Raw genomic sequence first — 27,798 nt, 5'->3', positions numbered from 1 at the left:
TTATTATCTTGACAACTGTGGTTAGGTTATTCAGCTTTTTGGAGTATGAAAGATAAACTGGGGACATTTACATGGCTTGCCAACTTATCCTGCTGTGATTGGAAGTCGATGCCTGGAAGGATGTGAATGGTAGTAGGATCTGCCTCTTCCATTCAATTCCACAACAGAATCGGAGAACACATGGGCGAAACCTGCTGTTCCAGTGGCAATTCCTTTACTCAAAGTATTTCTTTGCTTCCTGTCAGATCAACTTTTACCTTTTGTTGAAAGAGTAGCATGATATCTTTAAAAAGTGACCAAACAGCTAATATCCCTTGAATGCAGTGTACGCAATGAGTTTTGCGAGTAGTAACGGCTGCACACTTGAGTGATCATAATTAGCAGACAGCACTAATATTGCACCATCCTTGTCCATCTATAATTTGATGTAATCCAGTTTCTGGACCTTTTGAGTTAGAGTTACAGACTCAAACAAAATTCTACTTACACCTTTCAACTACAAAAGCAGCTAAAGAGCTGCTACAATTCTGGAGCTCCGGTAAGTTAGCAGTCAACTTGCTGAAAACATCTCTGCAGGCTACAGAAACAGCTTTATAATAAGAATTCCTTCCTTCTGTAAAAAGACGCATAGAAGTTATTTATACATGACCAATGGGTAAGCACTTCATATCTATGTTATTGAGCTATGGTAAAATAATAAAACACAGACTAGGTACAGCAGGAAAATAACTAGTGCTAAAAAAAATTACAGCATATAAATTACTAAAGCAAAATGAAATGTAAATAAGTTATATTCCATAAGCCATTGCTCAAGACCAAGGTTGAAATTTATACCTAGCCTTCATCACTATGAAAAAAAATTGAGGCACTAAAAAAATGATTCAAAAATGGCAAATAGTTTAGTTCTTAACAATGAACGTTCTTGGATATTTTTCAATTCTCATAAATCTGTTTGGAAACCAGATGAAAGGGAAACATTGTAAAGGTTGTTAAAATGGATCTCTGATGAAGTGAAGAAGGTAAGGTAGAAAGATAGAAATTAAGGTAAAGAAAAATGCGTTTATGACAGGTGTCAGATTGAATATTCGATTGAGAACCAAGAATAATACATAAACTTTATAGGGAAGGTGAAAAATCACAGTAACAAAGAGGAATGAGAAGTGACTCACAGCCAACACAGAGAAATCCCGAAGTCTTGTAATAGTGTATAATTAGTAACAGGACAAGTAGGGCCAATTAGGCCTCAAAATTGATAAGGTGAAGTGTGGATAGACCACTGATACTTTAAGGTGACAACGTACCAGGATAGATGCATCCAAGGATACTGAAGGAATCGCGAATAGAAATTGCATGGGCAGTGGCCATAATTTTTCAGTCTTCCCGAGACTCAGGGAGATGCAAACAGCTGGAGAATTGCAAATATCACACCCTCGTTCAAAAATTGATAAACCCAATCACAGATCAGTCTGTTTAACTTCAGTGGTGGGAAAGCTTCTAGAAACAATTATCCAGGATAGAATTAGTGGTCACATGGTTAAAAACTGGGCTGATCGTGGGAGGTGACGTGATGAGGAATCTGCAGGGGACATAGATAGGTCTAGTGAGTAAGCAAACACTTGATAGAGTTTAACATAGCAACGTGAGGGGTTGTGCACTTTGATGGGAAGTACCAAATGGCAGACTTATTTAAATGGAGGGAGACTCCAAAAACAGGCAATACAGAGAGAGATCTGGGTGTTCCTATGCATGAAACAAATCATTAGTATGGAGGCGCAACAAAAGATTAAGGATGCAAACGGAATTTTAGCCTCTCTTATTAGGGGTTGGAGTTTAAAAGTCTTGTTATAGGGTGTTGATGACAGACATGCGGAGAACTGTGTACAGTTTTGGTCACAGCATTTAAGAAAAGATATATTGGCACTGGAGGTAGTTCAAACAAAGAATCACATGGCTACTTCCTGGGATGAAGGAGCTGACTTATCAAGAAAGGCTGAATACGTTAAACCTTTAGTCATTACAGTTAAAATAGTGAGAGGTGATCTTAATGAAACATATAGGATTCTGAAAGAGCTTGACAAGTTAGACATTGAGAAGATGTTTCCATTAGTGGTGAAATCTCGAGCTAACGGACATAGTTAAAGAAAAAGTGAACTCTCACTTAAAACTGAGGCGCAAATGAATTTCTTCCTCCTTAAGGGTACTGAATGTCTGGAGCTCTCTACCTCAAGAGTTGTGGAGGCTAAATCACAAAGTATTTAAAGAGAATGGAGACTGATTTTTGAAAGAGCAGTTGAGGGCCAAGGGAAGCTGAGGGCTGGGGCAAATCAGCCATGTTCATATAGAAAGGTAGGGCAGACTTGAGGGTTTGAATGGCCTACTCCGGCCGCACTTATGTTCTTATACTGCTCTTCCCAAAGGAAATGAGTTGTTCTTTCTTTAAAAGCAGTGACAGATGGATGGGGCACAGTTGTGTACATGATCTTCCAGAAAGCATCTACTACCATGCCACACAAACTGGTGAGAAAAGTTACAGCTCATGGAATAGAAGGAGCAGTAGAAACAGTAATACAAATCATTGCCAAGTAATAAGAAACAGAGTAATGGTCAGAGTCAAAGATCTATAGCACAGAAAAAGGCCCTTCAGGCTGTCCTGTCTGCACCACTCTAAAACATCTACCACACTATTTCAGGTTAGAGGAAGGCTAATACTGGAGTTTCACTAGGAGTTGATACTGGGACACTCCCTTTTCCTGAAACATAATGACGATCTAGATCGTGGTGAACGGGAAGCAATTACAAGGTTTGTGATCAATACGAATCTTGGAAGCACTATAAACTGTGAGGAGGACAGTGCAGAACTTCAAAACCGACACACAGACATGTTGGAGAACGCATGGATAGGTGGCAAATGAGTTCCAATACAATGACGCATGTAATACATTTTGGTAGAAAGAACTCAAAACGGACAACAGAAAATAAAGGGGTACAATTTTCAAAATGATGCAGGATCAGGAGGACCTGGGGGCACATGTGTAAACCAATGTGGCAGGACAGGTAGAGATGGCAGTTGGAGTACATAAGGCCCAGGAGTACAAGATTAATGAGGTTATTCTGAACTTATACAAGACACTCATTGGATCTCAGCTGGTGTATTTTGTACAGTCTGGGTACCACATTTTAGGAAGATATGCACACACTGGAGAGTGCAGAAGAAATTGTCAAGAATGGTTCCAGGGATAAGAAACTTCAGTTATGAGGATAGATTGGACAACTTGGGACTATTGTTCTTGGACAGAAGGTGGCTAAAAGGAGATATGATAGAAGTTTTCAAAATCATGATGGGGCTGGATAAAGTTCAGCAGAAATTGTTCCTGTTTGTAAAAGGATCATGAACGAGAGGGCACAAAATTAAAGCGATCTTCAGAAGCAAATGTGAAGTTGGGGAAAAAAATTTAATGAGTGATTTCACTTCTGGAATGCACTTCCTGGAAAGTCTAGGAGAAGCTGATTTAACTGATGGCAAGAGTGCATTAAGATGATTATTTAAATAGAAACAATACGCAAGAGACTGGGGAAAATGCAGGAAAATGGCACTAAGTCACAATGGTCATTTGGAGAGCCAATGCAGACACTGGCCTCCTTCTGCACTCTAACATTGGTGAATTGGATATTCTCTAAAGCCATTCCACCATCTGCTAGTCACAAGTCAGGAGTGAGGGTAGCATGGTGGCTCAGTGGTTAGCATTGCTGCCTTACAGCACCAGGGACTCGTGGGTTTGATTCCAGCCTTGGATGACTATCTGTGGACTCCGCCCACTCCGACCCACCATGTCTGCATGCGTTTCCTCCAGGAGCTCTGGTTTCCTCCCACAGTCCAAAGCTATGCAGAGTAGGTGAATTGATGATGCTATATTTCCCTGTAGTGCACAGGCTAGGTGGATTAACTATGGTAAATGTGGGGTTATGGGGATAGGGTAGATGCTCTCTGGAAGGTCAGTGCAGACACGATTGGCAAAATAGAATCCCATGATGCAGATAAAGGCCATGAATACTCTTCATTTGTCTGGAGGAGTGCAACTCCAGTATAACTCAAGCACTCAAGACCATCCAGGACATTTAATTGGTATCTCATCCATCACTTAAATGATCACTCAGTTTACTGCTCTTGCAACCTGGCTACAGTGATTTCCATTTACAAGATGCAAATCAGCAGCTCAGCTCCGAACTGTGACTTCAACCACTTGGAAAGGACAAGGTGTATGGAAACTTCAAAGATCAGTCACACATCATCACATCTTGGAAGTATATTGTCATTCAATCATTTGCATACGTCAAATCCCAAAACTCCACTCCCTAACAGTAATTTGAGATTATCTTCATCATTAACTCCAGAATTCAGCCAACTTCAGGAGCAAATGTGGTTTGGTAATAAATGCTGGTCTTGCCAGCTACATTCACATCCCATGTACCGATAAAAAAAACTTTGAAAAAGTTTTGTCCCATCTCCATTCCAAGAAATATCGATGAGTTTCTCTTTGACTTTGGGTAAACAGACAGTTGTTATCACTACACTTACAGTAAAAGATAAAAAGGATTTTGCCGAGCAAAATAGCTTGGGTCAATTCGGCATTCTGGCCCAAACTGACGTTTTACCAGCCCCTTGTATAACTCTCCCGTAATTCTCTTGATATGCTGCCAAAACTAGTTCACAAGTATTTTAAACTAGTTCTCCTTTTTAATCTGAACTATTTGCCAGGGTGGGGGAAGGCAGACCCAGCTCAGATCTGCAAACTTGCAACTGGCATTCATTTCTGCCAAAACTGTTAAAATAGCAGCTGATAAAAGTAGCACCACAGAGAAAAAGAAATCAGCATTTTGTTTTGTCTGCATGTAAAAACTATATCTTTACTCCCACAGAATAAATGGAGGCACATCTATGGACCATAGTACTATACATTAACAAGTTAATAGTTATTTTAATTGATCTATCAGAATAAAATATGAAAGTTTATTTTCAAATAAAATGTGTTTTTTTTCTTAGAGGAACACTTAATCAAAGTTTTCCTTTCAGAGGTTAAAAAAAAGGTGGAAAAACACATTAGCAATAATATGCAATGCAATTTAAAATAAAAAAGGTTCCTCATTAGCAACTGATATATTAATTGTAGATTTCATGAAGTTGAAATTTACTGGCTTTTGTTTCAAAAATGTCAGAATTCTATTTCAAAATCAAACATATAGTTATTAATACAGAACCTTTTTTTGAAAACAGGTCAGCTCAAATCATATTCAACCTAAACAATGACTACTTGCTCACCATAACCTAACTTTGTTGGTTGGTTTCTTGAAGGCAAACATGATGCAGGTATTATTCTTCGTTCAGCAGGTATTGGTGCAGGACCTGTAGCTGAAATTAAACACTTAGAACGCTGCTGTGAACAATTACATTTATCTTTGAATGAACATCACTGTCATAACTAAAATAGCATGGCCTTTCAAATACAAGTTGTCTTTATTACACCAGTGACATGAACCTAAAGGATGTGTTCCCTTGAAGATGCTACTGAAAGTAGGCATTAATTATTGTGACCCTTTTCCCAGGTTCTACAAGCAACTATTCTTCAAGTTTTTCATTCTGGTCTGACCCACCAAAATGCATATATTTCTGTGCAACAAAAAAAAAGTGTTTTGTATTAGTAGCTAAACTAAAACCATAAGAGATGAGGAAAGAAGTCAGTGTGCAGTGGGAGATTCATACAATAGCCATGATACTCATGGTGCAGTAACACATTAAAACTCTGAAATAATGAAGAATTCCATTTTTAAACAGCACAGAAAGAGGCCCTTTCTGGTCACAGTGTCTGTGCCAATCATAGAAATTTCTATCTATTCAAATCCTACTTTCCAACACTTGGCCATGGCCTTGTATGGTATAGCATTTCAAGTGCTCATTTCAATATTTCTTTCAAATGTCTTGCAAGTGGGTACCTGTCTTACCACCCTTTGAGGTAGCAAGTTCCAAACAGCTACAGCCCTCCACGAGAAAAAGGTTCTTCAAATCCTCTTTAAATTGCTTGCTCTTTACCTTAAAGCTGTGCTCCTTGGTTATTGACCCCTCTGGTTAAAGGGTTAGGTTTCTCCATCTCTATCTTGTTTATGCCCCTCAAAACTATGTACAACTCAATCAGGTATCTGCTCTACTGAAATCAGTCCCAGCCTATCTGGTATCTCTTCATAGCTAAATTGCTCCAGCCCAGGTAATACTCTGGTTAATCGCTAGCCAAGTTTTTCCAGTACAGATACAACACTGGTATCTATCCGCCAATGCGGAAAATTGCCCAAGTATGTCCTGTACACAAAAAGCAGGGCAATTCCTACCCAGCCAATTACTGCCCCATCAGTCTACTCTCAATCATCAGTAAAGTGATGGAAGGTGTCATCAACAGTGCTATCAAGCAGCACCTGCTCAATGATGCCTAGTTTGGGTTCCGCCAGGGCCACTCAGTTCCTGATCTCATTATAGCCTCGGTTCAAATATGGACAAAAGAGCTGAATTCCAGAGGCGAGGTGAGGTGAGAGTGACAGCCTTTGATATCAAGGCTGCATTCAACCGAGTGTGGCATCAAGGAGCCCTAGCATAACTGGAATCAATGAGTATCGGGGGCAAATGCTCTGGTGGTTGGATTCATACCTGACACATAGGAAGTTGGTCATGGTTGTGGGAGGTCAATCATCTCAGCTCCAGGACATCTGTGCAGGAGTTCCTCAGGGTAGTGTCCTAGGCCCAACCATCTTCAACTGCTTCATCAATGACCTTCCCTCCATCATAAGGTCAGAAATGGGGATGTTCGCCGATGATTGCACAATGTTCAGCACCATTCGTGACTCCTCAGATAGTGAAGCAGTCCGTGTTCACATGCACAAGATCTGGACAATATCCAGGCTTGGGCTGACAAGTGGCAAGTGACATTCGAGCCACATAAACGCCAGGCTATGACCATCATCAATAAGAGAATCTAATCACTGTCCCTTGACATTCAATGGCTTTACCATCACTGAACCACTCACTATCAACATCCTGGGGGTTACTACTGACCAGAAACTCAACTGGACTCACCACATAACAGTGGCTACCAGAAGCTATGAATACTGTGGCGATTAACTCACCTCCTGACTCCTCAAAGCATTTCCGCCATCTGCAAGGCGCAAGTCAGGTGTGTGATGGAATACTCCCCACTTGCCTGGATGAGTGCAGCCCCAACAACACTCAAGAAGCTTGACACCGTCCAGGAAAAAGCAGCCTGCTTGACTGGCACTACATCCACAAGCATTCACTCCTCCCCCACCAGCGCTCAGTAGCAGCAGTGTGTACTATCTACAAGATGCACTGCAGAAATTCACCAAAGATCCTCTGACAGCACCTTCCAAACCCACGACCGCTTCCATCTAGAAGGACAAGGGCATCAAACATATATGGCAACACCACCACTGCCAAGTTCCCCTTCAAGTCACTTACCATCCAGTTGGAAATATATCACAGTTCCTTCACTATTGCTGGGTCAAAATCCTGGAATTCCCTCCTTAATAGCATTGTGGGTCAACCCACAGCAGGAGGGCTGTAGCGGTTCAAGAAGGCAGCTCACCACCACCTTTTCAAGGGCAACTACGGATGGGTAAGAAATGCTGGCCAGCCAGCGACGTCCACATCCCACAAATGAATAGAAAGAAAACTTTCCCATAGTGCAGTAACTAGAACTACACACAGCACTCCAGCTATTGCCTAACAAACAATACACGCAGATCCATCATGACCTCCTTGCTCTTGTACTCAATGCCTTGACTAATAAAGGCAAATATCCCATATGCCTTCTTAAACACTTATTTAACTGTCCTGCTGCCTCCAAGGACCTATGGGAATGCACACCAAGGTCCCTCTGATCCTCTGTACTTCCTAGGGTCCTACCATTCAACATGTACTCCCTGAGACAAAAAAAAAACTGCAGATGCTGGAAGCCAAGGTAGACAAACAGGAGGCTGGAAGAATACAGCAGGTCAGGCAGCATCTGGAGGAAAGGAACAGTCAACGTTTTGGTATTACCCTTCTTAATGCCTGAAAAGGGTTTTCCTCCTTGTTATTACCACACCAATTTTTTTGATCACACCTCTAGATGTCTGGGTCATTAATGTATACAACTAACAGTAAAGACACACAGCACTGAATGCTGTGGTATGCCATTGGATACAAGCTTCCAGAATGAAAGCACCTGCTGATTATCACCCTCTGCTTCCTGCCACTAAACAAATTCTACTTCCAATTTGCCAAACTGTCCTGGATCCCATGGCCTCAGTTTCTTAACCAGTCTTGGTTAACACCTTGTCATAAGTCTTACTGAAATCCATGTAGGCTACATCAGTCAAGTACACACTTAGTTACCTCCTTGAAAAATACAAATTTGTCTGATTTCCCACTTGCAAAGTCATATTGGCAATCCTTGATTAATCCTGGATTCTACAGATGAATTCTGTCCCTCGGAACATTTTCAAAATCTTTTCCTAGCACAGATATTAAATTCAATGGCCTGTTAGTTTCCTGGTTTAGCCCTACCACCTTTCTTGAATAATGGTACCACATAAGCTCTTCTTCAGTCCTGTGAAAACCTTTTTTTGTGGCCAGAAAGTATTTTGAAATTAACATCTGGGGCTCTGCAATCTCATCCTTGCCTCCCAGTGCACTACACTCTGCCATTTTACTCAACAGAGGGATTGGGATAGGATTCAAAATAAAAGACATTTCAGTATGACTTTATAGCCAGGAGAGAGAGATTCAGATATTCTTCAGTAATAGCCTCCATTATCACTTTAGATTACAGCCTTGGAATAACATCTGTACAGATTCTACAAATGAAGATGACACAGTAGATATTTTGGATTGTTAAGTTTGAGTTGAAATCACAGATATCAGTAAGATTTTAAAGTCCCAAATATTCCAGTCAGCACAAAACATGACCAACTTATTAACCTCATTTGTTTCAGGCCGGATATTCTAATGGAAGATCCTTCTAAACTCAATCAGCACCAGGTATCGGATGTAATAGTAAAGACTATCTGCATAGAAGCCACATCCCCTTCAGACATTAGCTGCTGTGTTCGGTTAGGTATTTATTCAAAATGCACTGAAATGTTTTGGGATCTTCAAATTGCTTCTCAGTAGGTTTGTATGTGACACTGGGTTGGGAAACAAGTCAGAGGTAGCAGTCCAATGGAACGGGAGCTGGACAAGAGAAATCTGAGGATTGGGGAATTTAAGAGTCCGGGGTTCAAAGTCTCATTACACGTTGCACAGGAATTAGACACTGTTTCAATCTAACATTTCATGATTAACTAACCAGGCAAGTTAGTCAGATCTCACCAGAGTTCAGTGCTGTGTAAAAAAAATCTCTCAGTACTATCTTATCTGGTTTTGGCAAAAACACTTACTTGAAGTTTTGCTTAGTTCTGTGTCCAAAAGTTCATCAAGAGCTAATTGTGCAGCATTAGCTTTTGCTTCCTTCTTGTTTTGACCCATTCCGGTTTTATATTCAACCCCATCAACTACAGCACAGAATGCAAAATATTGTCCAAAAACATTACCTAAAAAACAAAATTTTAACATTCTCAGCAAAATGAATACTAAATAATTGATAATAGGGCATTTGCTATGGAAAAACAAATTCCACTCACCTGTGGCTACTGTCTCTTTTAAAATTAGTTGCATTCGCAACATTTGTGCATACTGATGCAAAGCTGAAACTGGGTTGATCTCACCACGTCTATATTTATCAATAAATTCCCTGGATACTTTCTTTGGTGGTAGTGCAGTGTTTGTGAGTGGTTTCGTATATTCAACAAATTGTGACTTTGGGAATTGACCTGAAAAAGAACATGTGTGTAAAATTCTATTCAATTGGTTATAAAAAACAGCCTTGGTGAAAACAATATATTTGATGAGACAATTAAAGATGGTGCACTAGAATATGGTAAATGAATGCAAATTTGCACTTATGTATCACTCAACTATAATGTAGCAAAAAAAAAAAATCCTAAGGTGCTTCAACAAGAACATTATCTACAAAAATATTTTTCACACCAAGCCACATCACGAGACAAGAGCGTAGATGCCCAAAAAGTTTACTTTTAAGGAGTGTCTTAAAGGGAGACACTAGTAAGGACAGTATGGAACGAATTCCGTAGGTTGGGGCCTCAGCATGTGAAGTTGTTGCCAATGGTGCATCAGATAAGATTGGGAATGCTCAACATGCCAGAATAGAGCCAACAAAAAAAAAAAAATCACAGAGCATTTGTAGGGCAGGAAAAGGTTATAGAGATCAAGAGAAACAAAGCCATTAAAGAAGGGTCACTGGACCTGAAAAGCTGACTCTCTCTCCACAGATGCTACCAGACCTCAGTTTCTCCAACAATTTGTGTTTGTTTCAGATTTCCAGCATCTGTAGTTCTTTATTTTTTTGTTGAGGATACAGGCAGCAGTTCTGGATGAACACAAGTTATGCAGGGTGCAAAGGTAGGAGACCACTGGTAATAGTCAAGTCCTAAGGTAACAAAGGTACCCTTCAGGGTTTCAACAGATGTCAGGCAAGTGGTGGGATCTTATGCCTTCTCATGGAGAGCTAAGTAAGAGGGTTATTTAAATTGGTGGGAGATAGGCATCCTACTATTTTCCAATCTCCACCCTAATGAGGTCTGTGAAGGGAAATCCTGCAGATGGCTATTCCAGCCTGCCATTATTGACTCCAATTAATTATAAAGAACTCATCCCACTGCAGTAGAGGGCTTGCCATGCAGGACAATAACAAGTGAAGCATGGCATGCTTGAAGAAATAGAAGGCATGATTCAAAGGCTTTGAGTAATGGGGAGGCATGGCTTATGGTATTATCATTATTAATGCAGTGACTCAATGATATTTTGAGAACCCAGGTTTGAACTGATGGCGAGTTCAGACGGTGGTATTTGTTTTCAATAAAAACCGGGAATGGTCTGAATCACGATCCGGAATGATAGCCATGAAACCATTTTTGATTGCCAGAAAAAAAATCTCTCATTCACTATCATTTAGGGAAGGAAATCTGCTGTCTTTACCTGGTCTGGTCTACTGGCTCACTTAACTGCTGTCCGAAATGTCCTAGTAAGCCACTCAGTTGTAACAAGTGCTAAAAAGTCTCAATGAAAGGAATAATACCTAACAGATCATTTGGAATTGACAACAGTACCACTGACAGCAAATACAGCCCTGTTGACTCTGCAAAGTCTTACCTTACTAACATAAGGAAGCTTTTGCCAAAATTGGGAGAGATGGATTGCAACTAGATAGACAGTAGTCTGACAGTCACACTTTCAGAAACATATCTTACAATGTCCCTGAAACCACCACCACAATCATCATCATCCTTGGGTATGTCATGTCCAATGGCAACGATCAGATTCAGAAGAGATTGCAGAACAGTAATATGCAGTTGGGAGGGAGTTGCCCTCAACATTGAGCCCAGACCCACTTAAATCTCATGGAATCATGTCAAACGTGGCTAAAGAAACTTCACGTAATTCCCCTCTCCCACAACTAATAAATCAGCACTCTTCCATCCTGAACGAAGCACAGAGGGTGGCAACAGTGGAAAATGTACTCCCCATGGTGGATTTCAATGTCCATTACCAAAAATGGCCTGGTAGCAACACTACTGATCGAGATGGTTGAGCTCTATAGGACACTGCTACAGCAATTGGCAAGGGATCAAAAGACAACAAAACATACTTGGCCTCATCCCTACCAATCTGCATGCTGCAGATGCATCTGTCTATGATGGCATTAGTAACAGTGACCACCACACAGTCCTTGAGGAAACAAAGCTCTGCATTCAATTTGCAAATACCATGCATTATATCATGTAAAATGAGACAGATTTTGAACAGGTTGAGCAACTTAACACTGAGCATCGATGGAGGTGCTGTGGGCCATCATGAAGAATCATACTTGAAGACAATTTGCAACCTCATTGCTCAACATAGCCCCTACTCTACCATTACCATCAAACCAGGGGTTAACCTTGATTCAACAAAAAGTGCAAGAGGTCATGCCAGGAGTAGCACCAGTTATGATGTGTCAATTTTGTGAAGTTATGAAACAGGGCTACTTATTTGCCAAGCAGCATAAGCAGCAAGTGACAGACAGGGCTAAGCAATTCCAAAACCAACAGAAAAGATCCAAGCTCTGCAGTTCTTCACATCCAGACATGAATGGTGGTGGACGATTAAACAACTCACTGGAGAAATAGGCTCCGCTAACATCTCCATCCACAATGATGGCAAAGCCCAGCACCTTAATGCAAAAGTCAAAGCTGAAGCGTTCGCAAAAATCTTCAGCAAAAGTGCCAAATGGATGTTCTATCTCAGCTTCCTTCAGATGTTTGCAGGAGCACAGGTGCCAGTCTCCAGTCAATTCAATCAATGCCATGTGATATCGAGAAATGGCTGGAAGCACTGGATACTGCAAAAGCTGTAGTACTGAAGAAAAACTCCAGACATGCTGCATCCCTCATTCCAATACAACAACAACACTGGCATCTATTTGACAATGGGAAAACCTGCCCACGCATTCTTTACAGAAAAAGCAGAACAAATCCAACCTGTCCATCCCATTAGTCTATCCTCGATCACCAGTAAAGTGATGGGAGGTGTCATCAACAGTGCTATTAAGCAGCACGTAAGACTGTATGCCACTTATCCCAGAGTTTGCTCTGCCACTCAGTGTGGTCATGGCTGATCTGATAATCCTCAACTCCACTTTCCTGCCTTTCCACCGTATACATTTTTAATCAGTAAGTAAATCAAATGTTATCCGAGGTTTAAATGTATTTTATGAATGAGCCTTGACAGTCTTCTGAAGTAAATAACTCCATAGATTCACTAACCTCAGAGAAGAACGCCTCCTCACCTTGTCTTAAATGTGCAACCTTATTCTGAGGTTATGCTCTACAGTGCTAGACTCTCCCAAAAAAAGGGGAAATAATCTTTCCATGTCTATCCTGTGATGTCCCCCAAGAATCTTGCATGCTTCTATTAGGTCCCTTCTCATTCCTTTATATTTCAATGAGTACAGGCCTAAATCTACTCAACTCTCCTCATAACAGTCCTCACAAACCTAGCTAACTTTATCTGGGCTGCCCCCAAAGTTAGGATATCTTTTATTGGATAATGGGCACAAAACTGTTCACAGTATTCCCTTTGAAAAAGTGGCCAACATTCTATTTGCCTACTCTATTAGCCACTGAAGTTCGATGCCAGCTTTTGAGATTAATGGACAAGGACTTCCAAATCCCCTGTCTGGCAGCCGTCTGCAGTCTTTCTCCATTTAAATAATACTCAGCTCCTAAACTCTTCCTGCCAAAGTGTATAACTGTAGAATATCATTTTGAAAAAGTTTTGTCTGCCAAGTCTTTTCCCAATCATATAATGTGTCTATATCTCTCCGCAACCATTTATGTTATCCTGACCACTTGCCTTCTCACATTTTTGTGAGATCTGCAAACGTGGCTATAGCACAATCACTTTCCTAATTAGAGTCATTTATATTGTATTGGCCCCAGCACTGATCCCGGTAGCGCTCGAGTTACAGATTGCCATCGTGAAAATCACAACTGTTTTCCATCAGTTACCTATGCTAATATGCTACTTCCAACACCATGGGCTCTTACTTTGTCAAGTGGCCTAATGTGTGGTGCCTATTGAACGCCTTCTGAAAAATCCAAATATATTACATTCACTGCTTCCCTTTTATCTATCCTGCCCGTTATCAGGTGAGCAAGCGCAGTGGTCATCGGTGACAATAAAATTATTAGTATAAATGTTTCTGATTCAAATATCGAAATACGCAATGTTTGTCTTTTAGTACTGCTATCTAAAATAAGAGACTTTCACCAGGTTTCCTTTACTGACCTCAAAAATTTTAAATATTCTAAAACAAAACTCATTTTTAAAATACATAGCAAAAACTGGTTCACATCTAAACTATAATCAGGAACGGATAGAGGTTGAGAAAGAGGTATAGAGTGGTCTGCTCCCAGCCATTAAAGTAAACAGCTTGAGGCGCCTTGGCAATGTTTTATTAAAAAGTTGGAACAATAGAAGCAGCTCGAATGGGGGAAGTCAAGCTCCCACAGAACCAGAACTTCAGTTTTACCTTTCAGTAGGTGCTGGGGTCTCAAAGCTGAATACGGAAACTGTTATTGCTCTCTCTGTTACAGCTAAAAGCTTGGGGTCTCTTCCTGCTGCTAGAATTGCATTCAAACCTCGTAGTTTGACCAGTTGTTTTATATCCGGAACGCAACACCTTACACTTGCCTTTATAAACTTGAAAAAGTTGGGGTCTAGGCTATCTTGTTAATATATTTTGATGGGGTCTGAACTGGTCCATAACAGATTAAAACCAAAAGTAGCAAATTAGATTCAGAAATTAGTTCAGAGTCAAGGACTAAAGGGTAACAACTGATGGGTGTTTTTGTGACCTGAAAGCTGTTTCCAGTGGAATTCTGCAGGGTTCAATACTTAAATTTCTTAAAGTTCTTCAAATTTTTTTGACTTTAAAAGGATTTGGGTTTTAATGTAAGGGGTATAATAAAGAGGTGCACAGATAATATCTAAAAATTGACTGTGTGGCTAAAGTTGTAGACTCCAGGAAGATATCAGTGAACTAGTAGTTACAACAGTGGCAAATAGCAATTAATTTCAAGAAGCATTAACAATCAAAATGGAAAGTCTAACAAAGCACAGGGATACACAATAACGTTAACAAGGTCTTTATAACACTTAACTGGTACATTCATTAATCTGAAGATAAAAGGTAGTTATGTAGGTACATGGGACACTTGCCTTTATTAGCTGAGGCATAAAAGACGTAGGAGGTTATGCTGGAACTATTTAAAACATTTAGCTCCCAGCTAGAGTGCTACATAAAAGTCTGCTCACCACATTTCAGGAAAGATGTGGTTGCACAAGAGAAAGGCACAGAGTTATGAAGATGTTGCCTGCACTGGAGAATTTTAGTTATGGGACATACTAGTCAGGTGAGGCTGGTTTCCTTTGGTACAGAGAAGGTTAAAGACATAACTGAAGCGCATGAATTTATGAGAGTTTGGGATAAAATATATAGGATGACTCTATTCTCTTTGGTCATAGATTTGAGGCAAGAGGTAAGATACTTCTAGGGGATTTACTGCACAGGAGTGGTAGAAGCAGAAAATATCAACATTTAAGTAGTAAAATATACAAAAAAAACGTTCAAAGCTACAGACCAAAACATGGAAAGTGGAATAAGGGCAAATGACAATTTACTGGCTAAAGAGGACACGATGGGTCTGCTGGCCACCTTCTATACTGCACATTTCTATGATTTAATGATGATAATGTCCATAGAATAATATAATTTATAGTAACAGATTTCAACTTTCTTGCATGACAATATTTCCTAATCATCATTTTTACCCTTTCTCTTGAAACAGATTATATATTTCCTATGGACTTTTCCAAATTGTCATTCTTGAATATAACTGATATTGGCCAAGTAAACTAATAGTCACTGACCAGAACCCCAAGTGGACCAGCCACATAAATGTCATGAATTGTACAGGAGGTCCAAGAACAGGTAAGTGGCATTCTTTCCAATTCCAGAAAGCCTTTTCCAGCATGAGCAGTGCACAAATCAGGAACAGAACGGAGTAGTTTCCAATTGTTTGGGGAACTGCAGCTACAACATTCGAGAGAGTTGAACCATGCGGGACAGGCAGTTTGCTGGATTGTCAGCACATAGATGCAAAATTCTATAGGATACTTTGCAACAAATCACCAAGTACCCACTGACAACACCTTGCAAACCTCCACACAATAGGTGGGCAATAGCAACAAACACATGGAAAGATCTCCTTCCAATCACCATGACTTGAACATTTAACTGTCATTCTATCACTGGGTCAAAATCCATGAACTCCTGAACCAATAACAATAAGCATCCCATTGCCACAGTGATTGTATTAATTCAATGAACAACCTTTAAAGGCAACAAGGAATGGGAAATAAACGTGATCTTGCTGGTTACAGATATAATGAAGAATGATTTTTAAGAAAACAAATGCTGAAATGAAATATCGGAGTGATACAGGATAAGAATTTGGGTTCAGGTGAATTGTAGATTATGATTTTCCCATGCCTTGTTTAGTCAAAAATAAATAAAAATTAAAACCAATATACTGGAAATAAAGAGATAGTAAGAACTGCCCGTGCTGGAGTCAAAGATAATACAGTGAGGAGCTGGAGGAAAACAGCAGGCCAGGCAGCACAGGAGCAGCAAAGCTGACGTTTCGGGTCAGGACCCTTCTTCAGAAATGGGGGAGGGGGAAGGGAGCCTCAAAATAAATAGAGAGGTGGGTGGGGCTGGGAAAGGTAGGTGAGATGGTGATAGGTGAGTGCAGGTAGGCAGTGGTGGGGATTGGTCAGTGAGGTGGGAGGAGCGGATAGGTGGGAGAGAAGACGGACAGGTCAAGGAGGCGATGGCCTAGAGGTATTATCGCTGGACTGTTAATCCAGAGACGCAGATAATGTTCTGGGGACCCGGGTTCGAATCCCGCCAAGGCAGATGGTGGAATTTGAATTCAATAAACACCTAGAATTAACAATCTAATGATGACTGTGAATCCATTGTTGATTGTCAGGAAAAACCCATCTGGTTCACTAAAGTCCTTTAGGGAAGGAAACCGCCATCCTTACCTGGTCTGGCCTACATGTGACTCCAGACTCTCAGCAATGTGGTTGATTCTTAACTGCCCTCTGGGCAATTAGGGATGGGCAATAAATGCTGCCTGGTCAGTGATGCCCTTGTCCCGTGAACAAAGGAAAAAAAAAAGAGAGGGGCTGGGCAAGGTAGTGGGATGGTGATAGGTGAGTGCAGGTAGGCAGTGGTGGGGAATGACCACTGCCTACTTGCACTCACCTATCGCCATCCCATCTACTTTCCCCAACCCCACTCCTTCTCTCTATTTATTTCAGAGCTCCCTCCCCACTCCCCCATTTCTGAAGAAGGGTCCTGACCCGAAAAATCAGCTTTCTTGCTCCTCTGATGCTGTCTGGCCTACTGGAAATAAAGAATGTCTTTTCCAAACTTGAAACGTTACAGTTCTTCTATTCTTTCCGACAGACTACCCTAGAACCTTCACTTTAATTACTTTAAAAAACACCCTTCAAAATTTCCTGAACATCGGAGCAAGAAACTTTTCGGGTGGTATGCTCGTGCACAAAAAGGCTAATGATTTCTATTTAAACTGAAGGAAAACTGTCCAAAACACAAGAAAATGAAAACTAATTCTTTTATCACACCTGAAATTTGAATTACTCTGGATACACCAGAGTCCAAATCTTCTGCAGTTCCGCCCTGTGGTGTAAAAGTTACGTTTAGTGTTTGTTGTGATGGTTTTGGAGGAATATTCTTTTTCAATATTTGAGCAAAACTAGGTTCCCCTGAACCCTTACGCCAGGCACTGTCACCAGACATTCTGAAATAAAAGAAAACAACATGAATAGCATAAATACAAAGAGATGTGAATAGTGCTTGCACATAACTTACCGAAAAGGAAACCGAAGTACACAACCTTTCTTCATTTAGGCATGCCTACATTATCGTCTGTGTTGGAAACATTTAAGCACGCTGGGTGTATTAGCCCAAGGGAACATATTGACAACAATGACGATTGAGAATTTAAAAAGAAGCTTCTCCGATGTCTCAGCAAGTTTATCCCGTAAATTGGGAATGTTGTTATTCCAAACATGAGCTCAACTCTTATGTTCAAATGCAATGCTTTTTAAGAGTAGATTACACATTGAGAAATGAGGCAATTTTCATAGCAGATTAAATGGAAAATTTAAAAATTGCTCTTCTTCCATTCCATGCTGGAACTTGCATTCTTTACAATTATCAAAACATAGACTATTACAGCTCTGAGGAAGAAATTTAGCTTTTGTTCCTGTGCTTGCTCTTTGAAAGTACAGTCCAATTTAATCCCACATCCCAGATTTTTCCAATAACCTTGTAAATTAGTTAAGCACGTTTCAAATGTTTTTTGAAAGTTATGATGGCACCTAGCTCCACCACACCTTCAGCTACTGTGCTCCAAATCATGAAAAATTTTCCCTTTCCCCACAAATTCTTTTGGCAATAATTTTAAAATCAGTGCGCTCTGTTAACCTTATCATTTGTCAGAGGAAATAGTTTCTTTACAGAAGCCCTCAATTTTGAATAATGCTATTAGAAACCCCTTTAAGCCGCTCTGCTCCAGTTTGTCTAATTCTCCTCATTACTGAACAGCTTCTTCCCTGCTGTAATCCTGATAAACCTCCTTTGACTCCACTACAGGGTCTTGATAAATTCTGGCAGCCACACTTCAGTAGAGTTTGGGCAGTTGAGGCCTAACCAGTTGATGTGTAAACATTTTCCATGTCTTCCTTATTTTTGTATACGATACTTTATTTGTATTTACATGCCCAAGTATTCCATGCACTTAAGCAATTTATCAATCTGCCCTGCCACCTTCAAGGATTTGAGAATACGTATCCACTATTCCTTCTGATCTGGCACACCCCACAATGGCAAAAAACAAGTTTATTTAGATTATACTACCTTCACGTATCGCATCAGTCAAAGCACATCACTTTACCCTTTAAACAAGTGCATTGTCCTGTTCTGCATAATCAACAATTTTTGAACTTGTACTTCATATAACCAAGCCTACATCATTTAAATATTCCGGGAAAATCAATGGTCCTAATACTGATTCTTGCATTTTTCAGATGGAAAAAAATGTTCACTTCCATACTTTTGCATTTTATTCTACCCTGATGGACTTTGTTCTGTAGGATCTATCTGTAGCATGTAAAACAACACTTTTTACTGTATCTTGGTACATGTGACAACAATTTTTAAAAATCGACCAGTAGCCAATTTCATTGACAGGTCACGTAAAGATGACAGCGCCAGCAAGGTAGGGTGTGTTGGGGCTCCTAAGCCTGTATATGCTCCAGGCTGACTGCATCCTTCTCTTTCTCTCTCCTTTTCTGTTTTTTCGCCGTCCCTCCTTTTCTCTTCTTCCATTCTCTGATGTCATAGGGCAGCCAGAATGGTGTTGGAGGGTTGTCAGCAGCAGCAGTGGTTGGATCGAGGACTCCTGGCTTCAGTAGGCAAACAGCCTGGACTCAGGAACTCGGTGGGCTGTCTGCTGCAACATAGCTTGGTGCCTGGAACAGGGCTGTGGTATGCTCACAGTGGGGACTTGATGCATCGTGGAGGCGAGACTCAGTGCAGTCTGCTTGAAGGACCATACTGTTGAGGTTTTTATTTTCTTTATTTCTAAGATTCTGTATCAAGGTATCTTCTTACCTAAGATGGTGCGGTGACAACTTTTCACTGCACTCATGTCTGTATGTGATACTAAACCTAATTCTAATTCTGTTACTTCAATACCACATTTTCATTTCAAAAAGAAGTATTTTTTTGAGATAATCAAATACCATACTCTACTAATGTTGTAAGTCTGTTACTTCAGAAAATTCAATTAGTTTAGTCACCATTTACCATCACACAGGTACATCTTGGCTATCTTTTACTTGCTATGCCATCCATGCCACTTAACTTTGACCTCGACAATAGACAACTTCCCCCCCCTCAACCACTAATGTTACATTAATTAACCTGTAGTTATTCTTCTCTGGTCTGTGAAGAGAATGTAACATCTGCAATCTGGGGTGGCAATTTGTAATCCTGAGAGATGTGGATCAAGTTCTCAGCACAGCAGATGATGGAATTCAAATATCTGCAAACAAAAGTCTGATTATGACCAAAATCATGAAACCGGTGTCGACTGTCATGAAACTCCACCTGGCTCATCCTTACCTGGTCTGGCCTACATGTAAATCCAAACCACTGTAATGTGGTTGATTTTTAACTGCCCTCTGAGATGGCAGTTGTACAGAGTTGTCTCAGGCATCAATGTAGCAACAGCCTTGCTATGGACTTGTTTGGATGAATGGCCTGTTTCCACACTGCGGGCATTCTATACATAACATATAATGTGTTTACATACGGCTATTCAATGTCTCAGACAACACCGTCATTTTCCTGTCAGCAAGGCAGACCCAACCCAGCAAAGGTCATGGCACAGAGGCATACAGTTGGAAGGGAACTGCCTTAGAAGTCCTCAACATTGATTCCAGACCTCTCCCATGGTATCAGGTTGAACATGGGCAAGGGAACCTCTGTCTGATTACCACATATTGCACCAGGTGGAATGGAACCGGACAAGAGGGATTTGGATGAGAATTTAGGAGGCATGGCTAGTAAGTTTGGGAATGACGCCAAAATTGATGGTATAGTCAACAATGAAAAAGGTTATCTAAGATTACAGAGGGATCTTGAACAATTGGGTTAATGGGCTTAAGTGCGGCAGATGGATTTTAATTTGAATAAATGCAAGGTATTGCATTTTGGTAAAGTGAGCAGGGGCAGGGCTTTTATAGGTAATGGTAGGGCCCTGCGTGGTCTTGTTGAAAACACCTAGGGGTTCTTTGAAAGTTGCATCACAATAGACAGGGTTGTTAAGGTGGCATTTAGTACACTTGCCCTCATTGCTTAGACCACTGAGTATAGGAGGTGGGACATTATGTTGAGGTTGTATAGGATGCTCGTGAAGCCGCTTTTAGAGTACCGCACACAATTCTGGTCACCCTGATATAGGAAGATTATTGTTAAATCGGAGAGCATTCAGAAAAGATTTACCAAGTTGTTGCCAGGCCTAGTGAGTTCGAGTAGTAAGGAAAGGCTGGGTAGGCTGGGACCTTTTTGACTGGAGTCTAGGAGCTTGCGGGGTGATCTTTGTACAGGTTTGTAAAATCATGAGGGGCATGGATAAGGGGAATGGCAAAGGTCTTTTCCTACGGTGGGGTAGTTCAAAACTAGGGGTATATGTTTAAATTAAGAGGAGAAAGATTTAAAAGGGACCTGCTAGGCAATTTTGTCACACAGAGTGGTTCATATGTGGAATGAACTGCCAGAGGAAGTGGTGGATGCAGGTACAGTTACAACATTTAAGAGACATTTGGACAGATACATGGGTAGGAAAGTTTTAAGGGGATCTGGGCCAAATGCAGGCATGCGAGACTAGATTAGTTTGGGAAACTTGGTCAGCATAGATGAGTTGGACTGAAGGGTCTATTTTCATGCTGTATGATTCTAGGAGAGAAAATCATATTTGACATCAGTGCATCAATCTGTCTTCCAAAGATGCCTCTGCTCGTTACAGTATTGATAGGAGTGATCAATGCACAATCCTTGCTGAGACAAAGTCCCATCTTCGCATTGAGAAAACACTCCATGTTGTGTGGCACTATCACTGTACTAAATGGGATTGACTCTGATCAGATCTAGCAACTCAAGACTAGCCAATTCAAGAGGCACTGCAGGTCAACTCAATCTGCAACTTCATGGCCTGGCATAATCCCCCTCTCTACCATTAACCACAGAGCCAAAGAATCAATCCTGGCTCAACAAAGACTGCAGGATGGCATGCCAGGAGCAGCACTGGATATACCTAACAAAGAAGTGACAAATAGGACTATCGGCATACCAAAGAAAAGCAGCAAGTCTTGGACAGAGCTAAACAATTTTACAACTTACAGATCAGATCCAAGTTCTGAAGTTCTACCATATGGAATTACAATCATTTGGGGACAATTAAAGAACACACTACAGGGGTGGGGTGACTCCTCAAACAACTTCAATAATGGAGGAGCCCAGCACATCAGCACAAAACACATGGCTCAACAACAATCGCAGAGAGTGTAGCGGTTGGAGGTCAGTCATCTCAGCTTCAGGACATTTCTACAGGAATTCTACAGGATAGTGCCCTTGGTCCAAGCATCTTTAGCTCCTACAATGGTCTTCCCTCCATAAGGTCAGAAGAGGGACGTTGTTGATGAATGCACAACGTTCAGCACCATTTGCGGCTCTGCAAATACTAAAGCAGTCCATGCAGAAAAACAGCAAAGCCTGATAGCTCAACACCATCCAGAAAAAAGCAACTTGCTGATTAGAACACATCCACAAACATTCACCTCTCCACATATCACTGTTCAGTGGCAGCTGTATACAACATCTACAAGGTGAATGAAGAAATTCACCAAGGCTCCTTAGCACATTTCCAAACTAATAACTATTACCATCTAGGACAATAGCAGCAGATGCATGGGAACACCACTACCTGCAGGTTCCCCTCCAGGCAACTCGCCACACTGATTTGTAAACATAAATCACCATTCCTTCAGGTGTTGCTGTGTCAAAATCTTGGAACTCCCTCCATAAACAGTATTGCATGCACACCTACACCTGCTGGACTGCAGTAATTAAGAAAGGCAACTCACGCCAACACCTCAAGGGCAACTAGGAATGGGCAACAAATGTTGGCTTTGCCAGTGATGCCCACATCCTGTGAGTGAATAAACCAAAAATCCTCCAGTCCTCAGGCAAGATCCTGCATCCAAGAAGAATCATAGATCATAGAATCCCGACAATGTGGAAACAGGCCCTTTGGCCCAACAGCCCAACAAGTCCACACCAATCCTCAGAGCATCCCACCCAGACCCATCGCCCTATATAACCCACCTAATTTACACATCCCTGAACACTACAGGCAACTTAGCACAGCCAATCCACCTAGCAAGCACATCTTTGGACTGCGGGAGGAAACCGGAGCACCCGGAAGGAACCCACGCAGACACAGTCACCCAAGGGTGGAATTGAACCTGGGTTCCTGGCACTGTGAGGCAGCAGTGCTAACCACTGAGCCACCATGCTGCCCAAAAGATTGTGTTCAGAGCTCTTCTACCAGCGATCTAGTATAATTCCCACCTCGGCAACACGACTCAGTACACTTATATTTTAAACTGAAAAATGTATTTTGAAACAATTTCTTACATTTCTAGTGATAGCTGTGATGATACAATGGCTTTAGGAGGTATACTTTATCCTATTTTTGATGAAGACAGGTACCAAGCGGTCTGTTCCCAGCTAATAAACAGTTTGAGACTTTAGTATTTTTTCTTTGAAGCTGCAACAATCGAAGCAACACAAGGGATATGGTCAAGCTCCCACAGATCCAGATTTCAATTTAACTATCAGCAGTTGCTGGGGGTCTTGAAGTTGAATGTGGAAGCTATTATTCCTCTGTTACAGCTAGAAGCTTGAGTTTTCTTCCTGCTGTTAGAAATGCTTATGGGACAACCTATTCACTGAATTTGCCTTCGCCAAGGATGTGTTTATGGGATGTTACTCTATTTAACTTCTAAATAGCAACTGTTACAATAATCTGTTATTCTGTGAAGTTTTCCAATAGAGTTAATTATTCCAATTCTTCATTCTTTTGTTTGTATTTTGCCTATAGAGTAAGAATGAAGTGTGTTTTGATTCAAACTTTTGAACAATCGAATTGTATCTGGAACATAATGCCTTACACTTACCTTAAAAAGTAAGAAAATGTTGGCGTCTAGGCTATCTTCTTAACATATTTTGAGTGGGTTTAGTCTGGTCCATTACACAGCTGTTAGTTTTTCTGCTCACTAATTAAAATTAAATTCCCAACTTTTTTTGTCTCAACTTTCCAGCGTTCACTTTCAAAAATACATCTGCACATTAGAATAAACTCAAAATAAGTTGATATTATAAAACAGAACATACTCAGCAAAGGCAAATATAGTCACTACATCTTAACTTATTTTCACAGTTATGCTTTAAATCACCCAACTGGCTTATGATTATTTTCTCCACGTGCTGAGTAGTACAAATGATTCTTGCTTACTAATGTAGATGATAGAATGGACTTGAAAAATAGGAACCACTTCTAAATCATTTATACCCTTGTAAAAGTTGAGTTCAACTGACCCAAGACTTGGTATTGGCTCCAACTAAAAGAATCACCTAAAAATCATAGCGTTCATGAAGATGACATAACGAAGCAATAGCAAGAGAGTTTATGATTCCAGGAAGATAATTGAGACTAGGGAAAGGTATCAGAAACAAAAAATGCTGAAAAATAAATGCCCTCCACTTGGAAAAAAAAATCAAGCAAGTGACCTCACTGAAGATCTGTGATTTTGAAGGATTTTAACCTGAAGTGTTGAAAATGATTTTTGATATTGCAGTGTTTGTGATGTACTGATTGAATTTAAGAACCTGATGCTAATTTGTCACAGAGCATGTGACAATTTATACTGCATTATTTATATCTCATTTGCAATGTCACAACATCTTAAAATGTTGTTCACAATTTCATGCTATCACTAATGGTCTGTACAGTGTACTTAATGTTGTTTCCATTTTTACACAAATGATGCTAAGGGAGTTAATTATATCAGTTTCCATCAAATCTTTGCAAAGATAATTAAAATCAATTTTCAGTAGTGTTTTTCAAGGACAGCAAGCCTTATGGCCACATCCTGGGTGTGAATGACAGATGACGGAAATTTTTTTTCAAAGTTTTTAAAATAATTTACTTTCAAAATATTTCATTCAAGATTTTGTTTTGCTCTTTCCTTTATTCCGTGTGGCACAAATTAAGCATACGTGCAATCCATTGACAATATTATTCATGTAAAAGTTGGCTCTTCAAGTGCTGTCTAAAGAAATTACTGCTGCACAAGTATATGCACCTTTATATTTATTTATATACCAAGTGTTTTAATTTGCACCCATATTTTCTCAAGCATTGAATCTCATTTCTACTTACGATTATTTGCTGAATTTATGCCTGGCTAAATTTTGTTCCAATGTTTTAATAACAGGGTAGCAAAGAGGTGTCGATTCTTTCAGATAAATAAAATCAGATAACTGAAAATTACCTTTTTCCTCCAAATAATTACTATTTAACATCAAATGTAAAATAAAATAACTTGATTAAACTAAACAAAACTAAAATTCTTGACTTAATGAGCTGTAAGTCATAAAACTAAAAGGCAAAAACTAACAAATAAAACCTCAATGAACCGATTTAAGCAGGAAAAGTAAATGCAAAATGTTATTTGAAGGCAAATCAACAAAAAAGTTAACTTCCAGGACTGATTTCAATTTGTTCTCAAAGGGTAATCAACAAATTTTTAAAAAGTGTACTACAATGAAAACACTAGAATTTAAAGGGGCATTGGTTAGTTAGGCTGGGAGTTTCATAGCTTTCTGGATAGAATAATCAATTTTCACAAAATGGTGACCCTTTCGGTGCAAAATTGCTGTGCAGCATAGGGTAAATAGCTTCAATTTACAAAGATGAACATTCAATTCAATCATGAATTTTGTACATTCCACCTTCCACTAAAACATGAATAAAGAACTATTATGACTATTAGTTAACTGAAACTAGGTCGTAAAGGATTGGTAATTTTTCAAAGGACTCTTTTAAGAGTGCAGAATTTCAAAAAGCTAAAAAAGGTACCAGAATAAAAACGTTTTACAAAAGTCAAAGTGCAAGACAGTGAAAATAAACCTTCAGGAACAGAAAGACAGCAGTCAGGACCAGTACTTATTTTTAATTGTTCAGTGCACATTTTAGTCATTTGCGTTGTGCATTTTAGAAAAAATAATCCCAGTTTTATATACATCATAATTTTTAAGAATCCAAAAATATTTAAGTGCAAACAAATTTCCCCAAAAAAACTACAAAATTTAATGCCAAAAATGTTTTATTCACGAAAATCATATCTCCTTAAACAACGAAAATTTGGTTTGCGATATCCGTCATAGCTGTTTCTAAACGTGACATTAGATGACCACTTTAACGATTTTATTTCTGACCAATACATCCCCTAGATTCCGACCCTACGACACAACTTGCCAGCCTCACGGTGTAAAATGCAGATTCAGAACGTGGTACAAAGTCATAATTACTGTTCCATAGCATAACGGTATCTCCACAAAGGACTCTAAAGTTTCAACGACAATAAGGTTTTGCTCTAAAGGTGCAGTGTACCTGAAATGCGACCGAAGCTGCCGTGCTCAGAACGCACATATCACACTCACACAGCCAGCTGTATTACGATTAACATTTCTAGAAAGCTGTTGTTAGTCACTCACTTAGCCGTTACTCTCGCGCTCCCGCCGTTACAAAAGACCGTTATCCCGAAAAGCTCGAGAAATCGATGCGCATGTGCCATCCACACCCAGCTCCAGCAGTAGCCGCTTCCATAAACACGTGATAGCTGAAGTGGAGCTCGTGGCGGACTGCGACTATGTCGGAATGGCAAGAACATTTTTAATCTAACTTCAGAAGACAGAAGTTACATGCGAGTGTAATCCATATTCTATTTAGATTGAAGAATTTAACAAAAATGGAACAATTCAAGGGATTATAATCTAACAAATTTTTAGGGAATAAATATGACGGTTTGAGAAGCGATAACTACAGATGCTGGAAAGGTCCCAACGGATTGGAGGTGTGGAATTGTCGATTGATGAAAGGATAGAGAGAGATGGTGGGGAATCAGAGACCAGTTAGTCTAACGTAAGTTTTCAGTAAAGAATTGGAGTTTACTAACTGATATTAGTAATGCAGGTATCAATTATATTTCCCTTCTAACCAACAGGTGATGTAACTCACTATCAGTAAATAATGTATGTAATATTGTGATCTTACTAATAATAGCATACCTGTAGTACACTCTTAATTCTGAAACCAATTCCGTTGCATGACCTAAGGTTTGGTCAAGCTCCCCAATGGATGCCACATTTAATAGGCATATCTCATTCTTTGCCCTTTGATATATTTTATACCTAATCCGAGCAGGTCTGTTTTGAATTACATGTCAAAATAGCCCTGAACCGAGTGACGAAATTGCCCAAAGAACAAGGAACATTCAGCTCCTCAAGCTGATTCCACTGTGACAATATTGTGGCTTTAAGACATTGTTTTGTCCTGGCATTTTTAAAAAAAAAATGGGTTTTAAGGTGGAGGTAGTGAGTAGTCTATTAGAACCATTACAGTAAACAGCTTGTTAGGTCTTGGGTTTTTATTTTAAAGTTAGAACAATTGAATCTTGGTTGTGGTCAAACTCCCACTGAACCAGGATTTTTAGTTTAGATTTCAGCAATTGCTGTTGGAGTCTTGAAGAAGTGGAAGTTATTTTTACCCCTCTGTTACAGCTAGAACCTTGGGGTTCTTGGTCTCACATGCAACTTAAATAGCGGGCAATCTGTGTTTGAATTTGCCTTATGCCGAGGTTATGATTAGAGGATGTTACTATGTTTGAACCGTTATTTAGTAATAATTACTGTATCTATTATTCTGTTGCTTTCCAGTAGAGTTAGTTGTTCCAATTTCTTCTTTTTATGTATTTTAACTACAGTGGCTGAATAAAGTGTGTTTTGCTTTAAATCCAGTAGTGATGGATTTAATGATGAATCAAATTGCACATGGGATGCAACACCTACATTTACCTTTTAAAATAAGAAAAGCTTACGGCCTAGACTGTCTTCTGAATATTTTGAGGGGGGTTTGGTCTGGTCTGCAATATCTACCATTCAGTGAGACCATGGTTGATCTGTGGCCTAATTCCATATTTTTTTTGGCCCATATCCCTTAATGCTTTTGCTTAACAAAAATTTAACTTATTTTAGATTGAAAATTAACAAGTGCTGTAGCATCCACTGCCATTTGAGGAAGCGAATTCCAAACATC

General features: G+C 39.9%; 1 protein-coding gene across 7 annotated transcripts in view; it reads right to left on the bottom strand.

Annotated features, from left to right (window-relative positions):
- adad1 (adenosine deaminase domain containing 1 (testis-specific)) overlaps nt 1–26,346 on the bottom strand; it is a 95,408-nt gene extending 69,062 nt beyond the window's left edge. For 2 of the 7 annotated variants that reach the window (XM_048594981.1, XM_048595015.1), the window contains exons 1-6: nt 26,199–26,346; nt 17,414–17,589; nt 9,721–9,909; nt 9,478–9,630; nt 5,318–5,407; nt 488–613 (exon numbers count right to left, since the gene is read on the bottom strand). In XM_048594981.1, the coding sequence (XP_048450938.1) occupies nt 488–613; nt 5,318–5,407; nt 9,478–9,630; nt 9,721–9,909; nt 17,414–17,589; nt 26,199–26,278 (814 nt within the window). In that variant the 5' untranslated portion in view covers nt 26,279–26,346. Of the gene's footprint in view, nt 1–487; nt 614–5,317; nt 5,408–9,477; nt 9,631–9,720; nt 9,910–17,413; nt 17,590–23,596; nt 23,762–26,094 lie in introns of all 7 variants that reach the window. The other 5 variants (XM_048595004.1, XM_048595002.1, XM_048594989.1 and 2 more) reach the window with 5 other exon arrangements.
- Nucleotides 26,347–27,798: the final 1,452 nt, after the last annotated feature.

The sequence above is a fragment of the Rhincodon typus genome, chromosome 1 (genome assembly GCF_021869965.1).
Source record: "Rhincodon typus isolate 14 chromosome 1, sRhiTyp1.1, whole genome shotgun sequence".
NCBI lineage: Eukaryota > Metazoa > Chordata > Chondrichthyes > Orectolobiformes > Rhincodontidae > Rhincodon > Rhincodon typus.
This window is presented reverse-complemented; position numbering and strand designations above follow the sequence as displayed.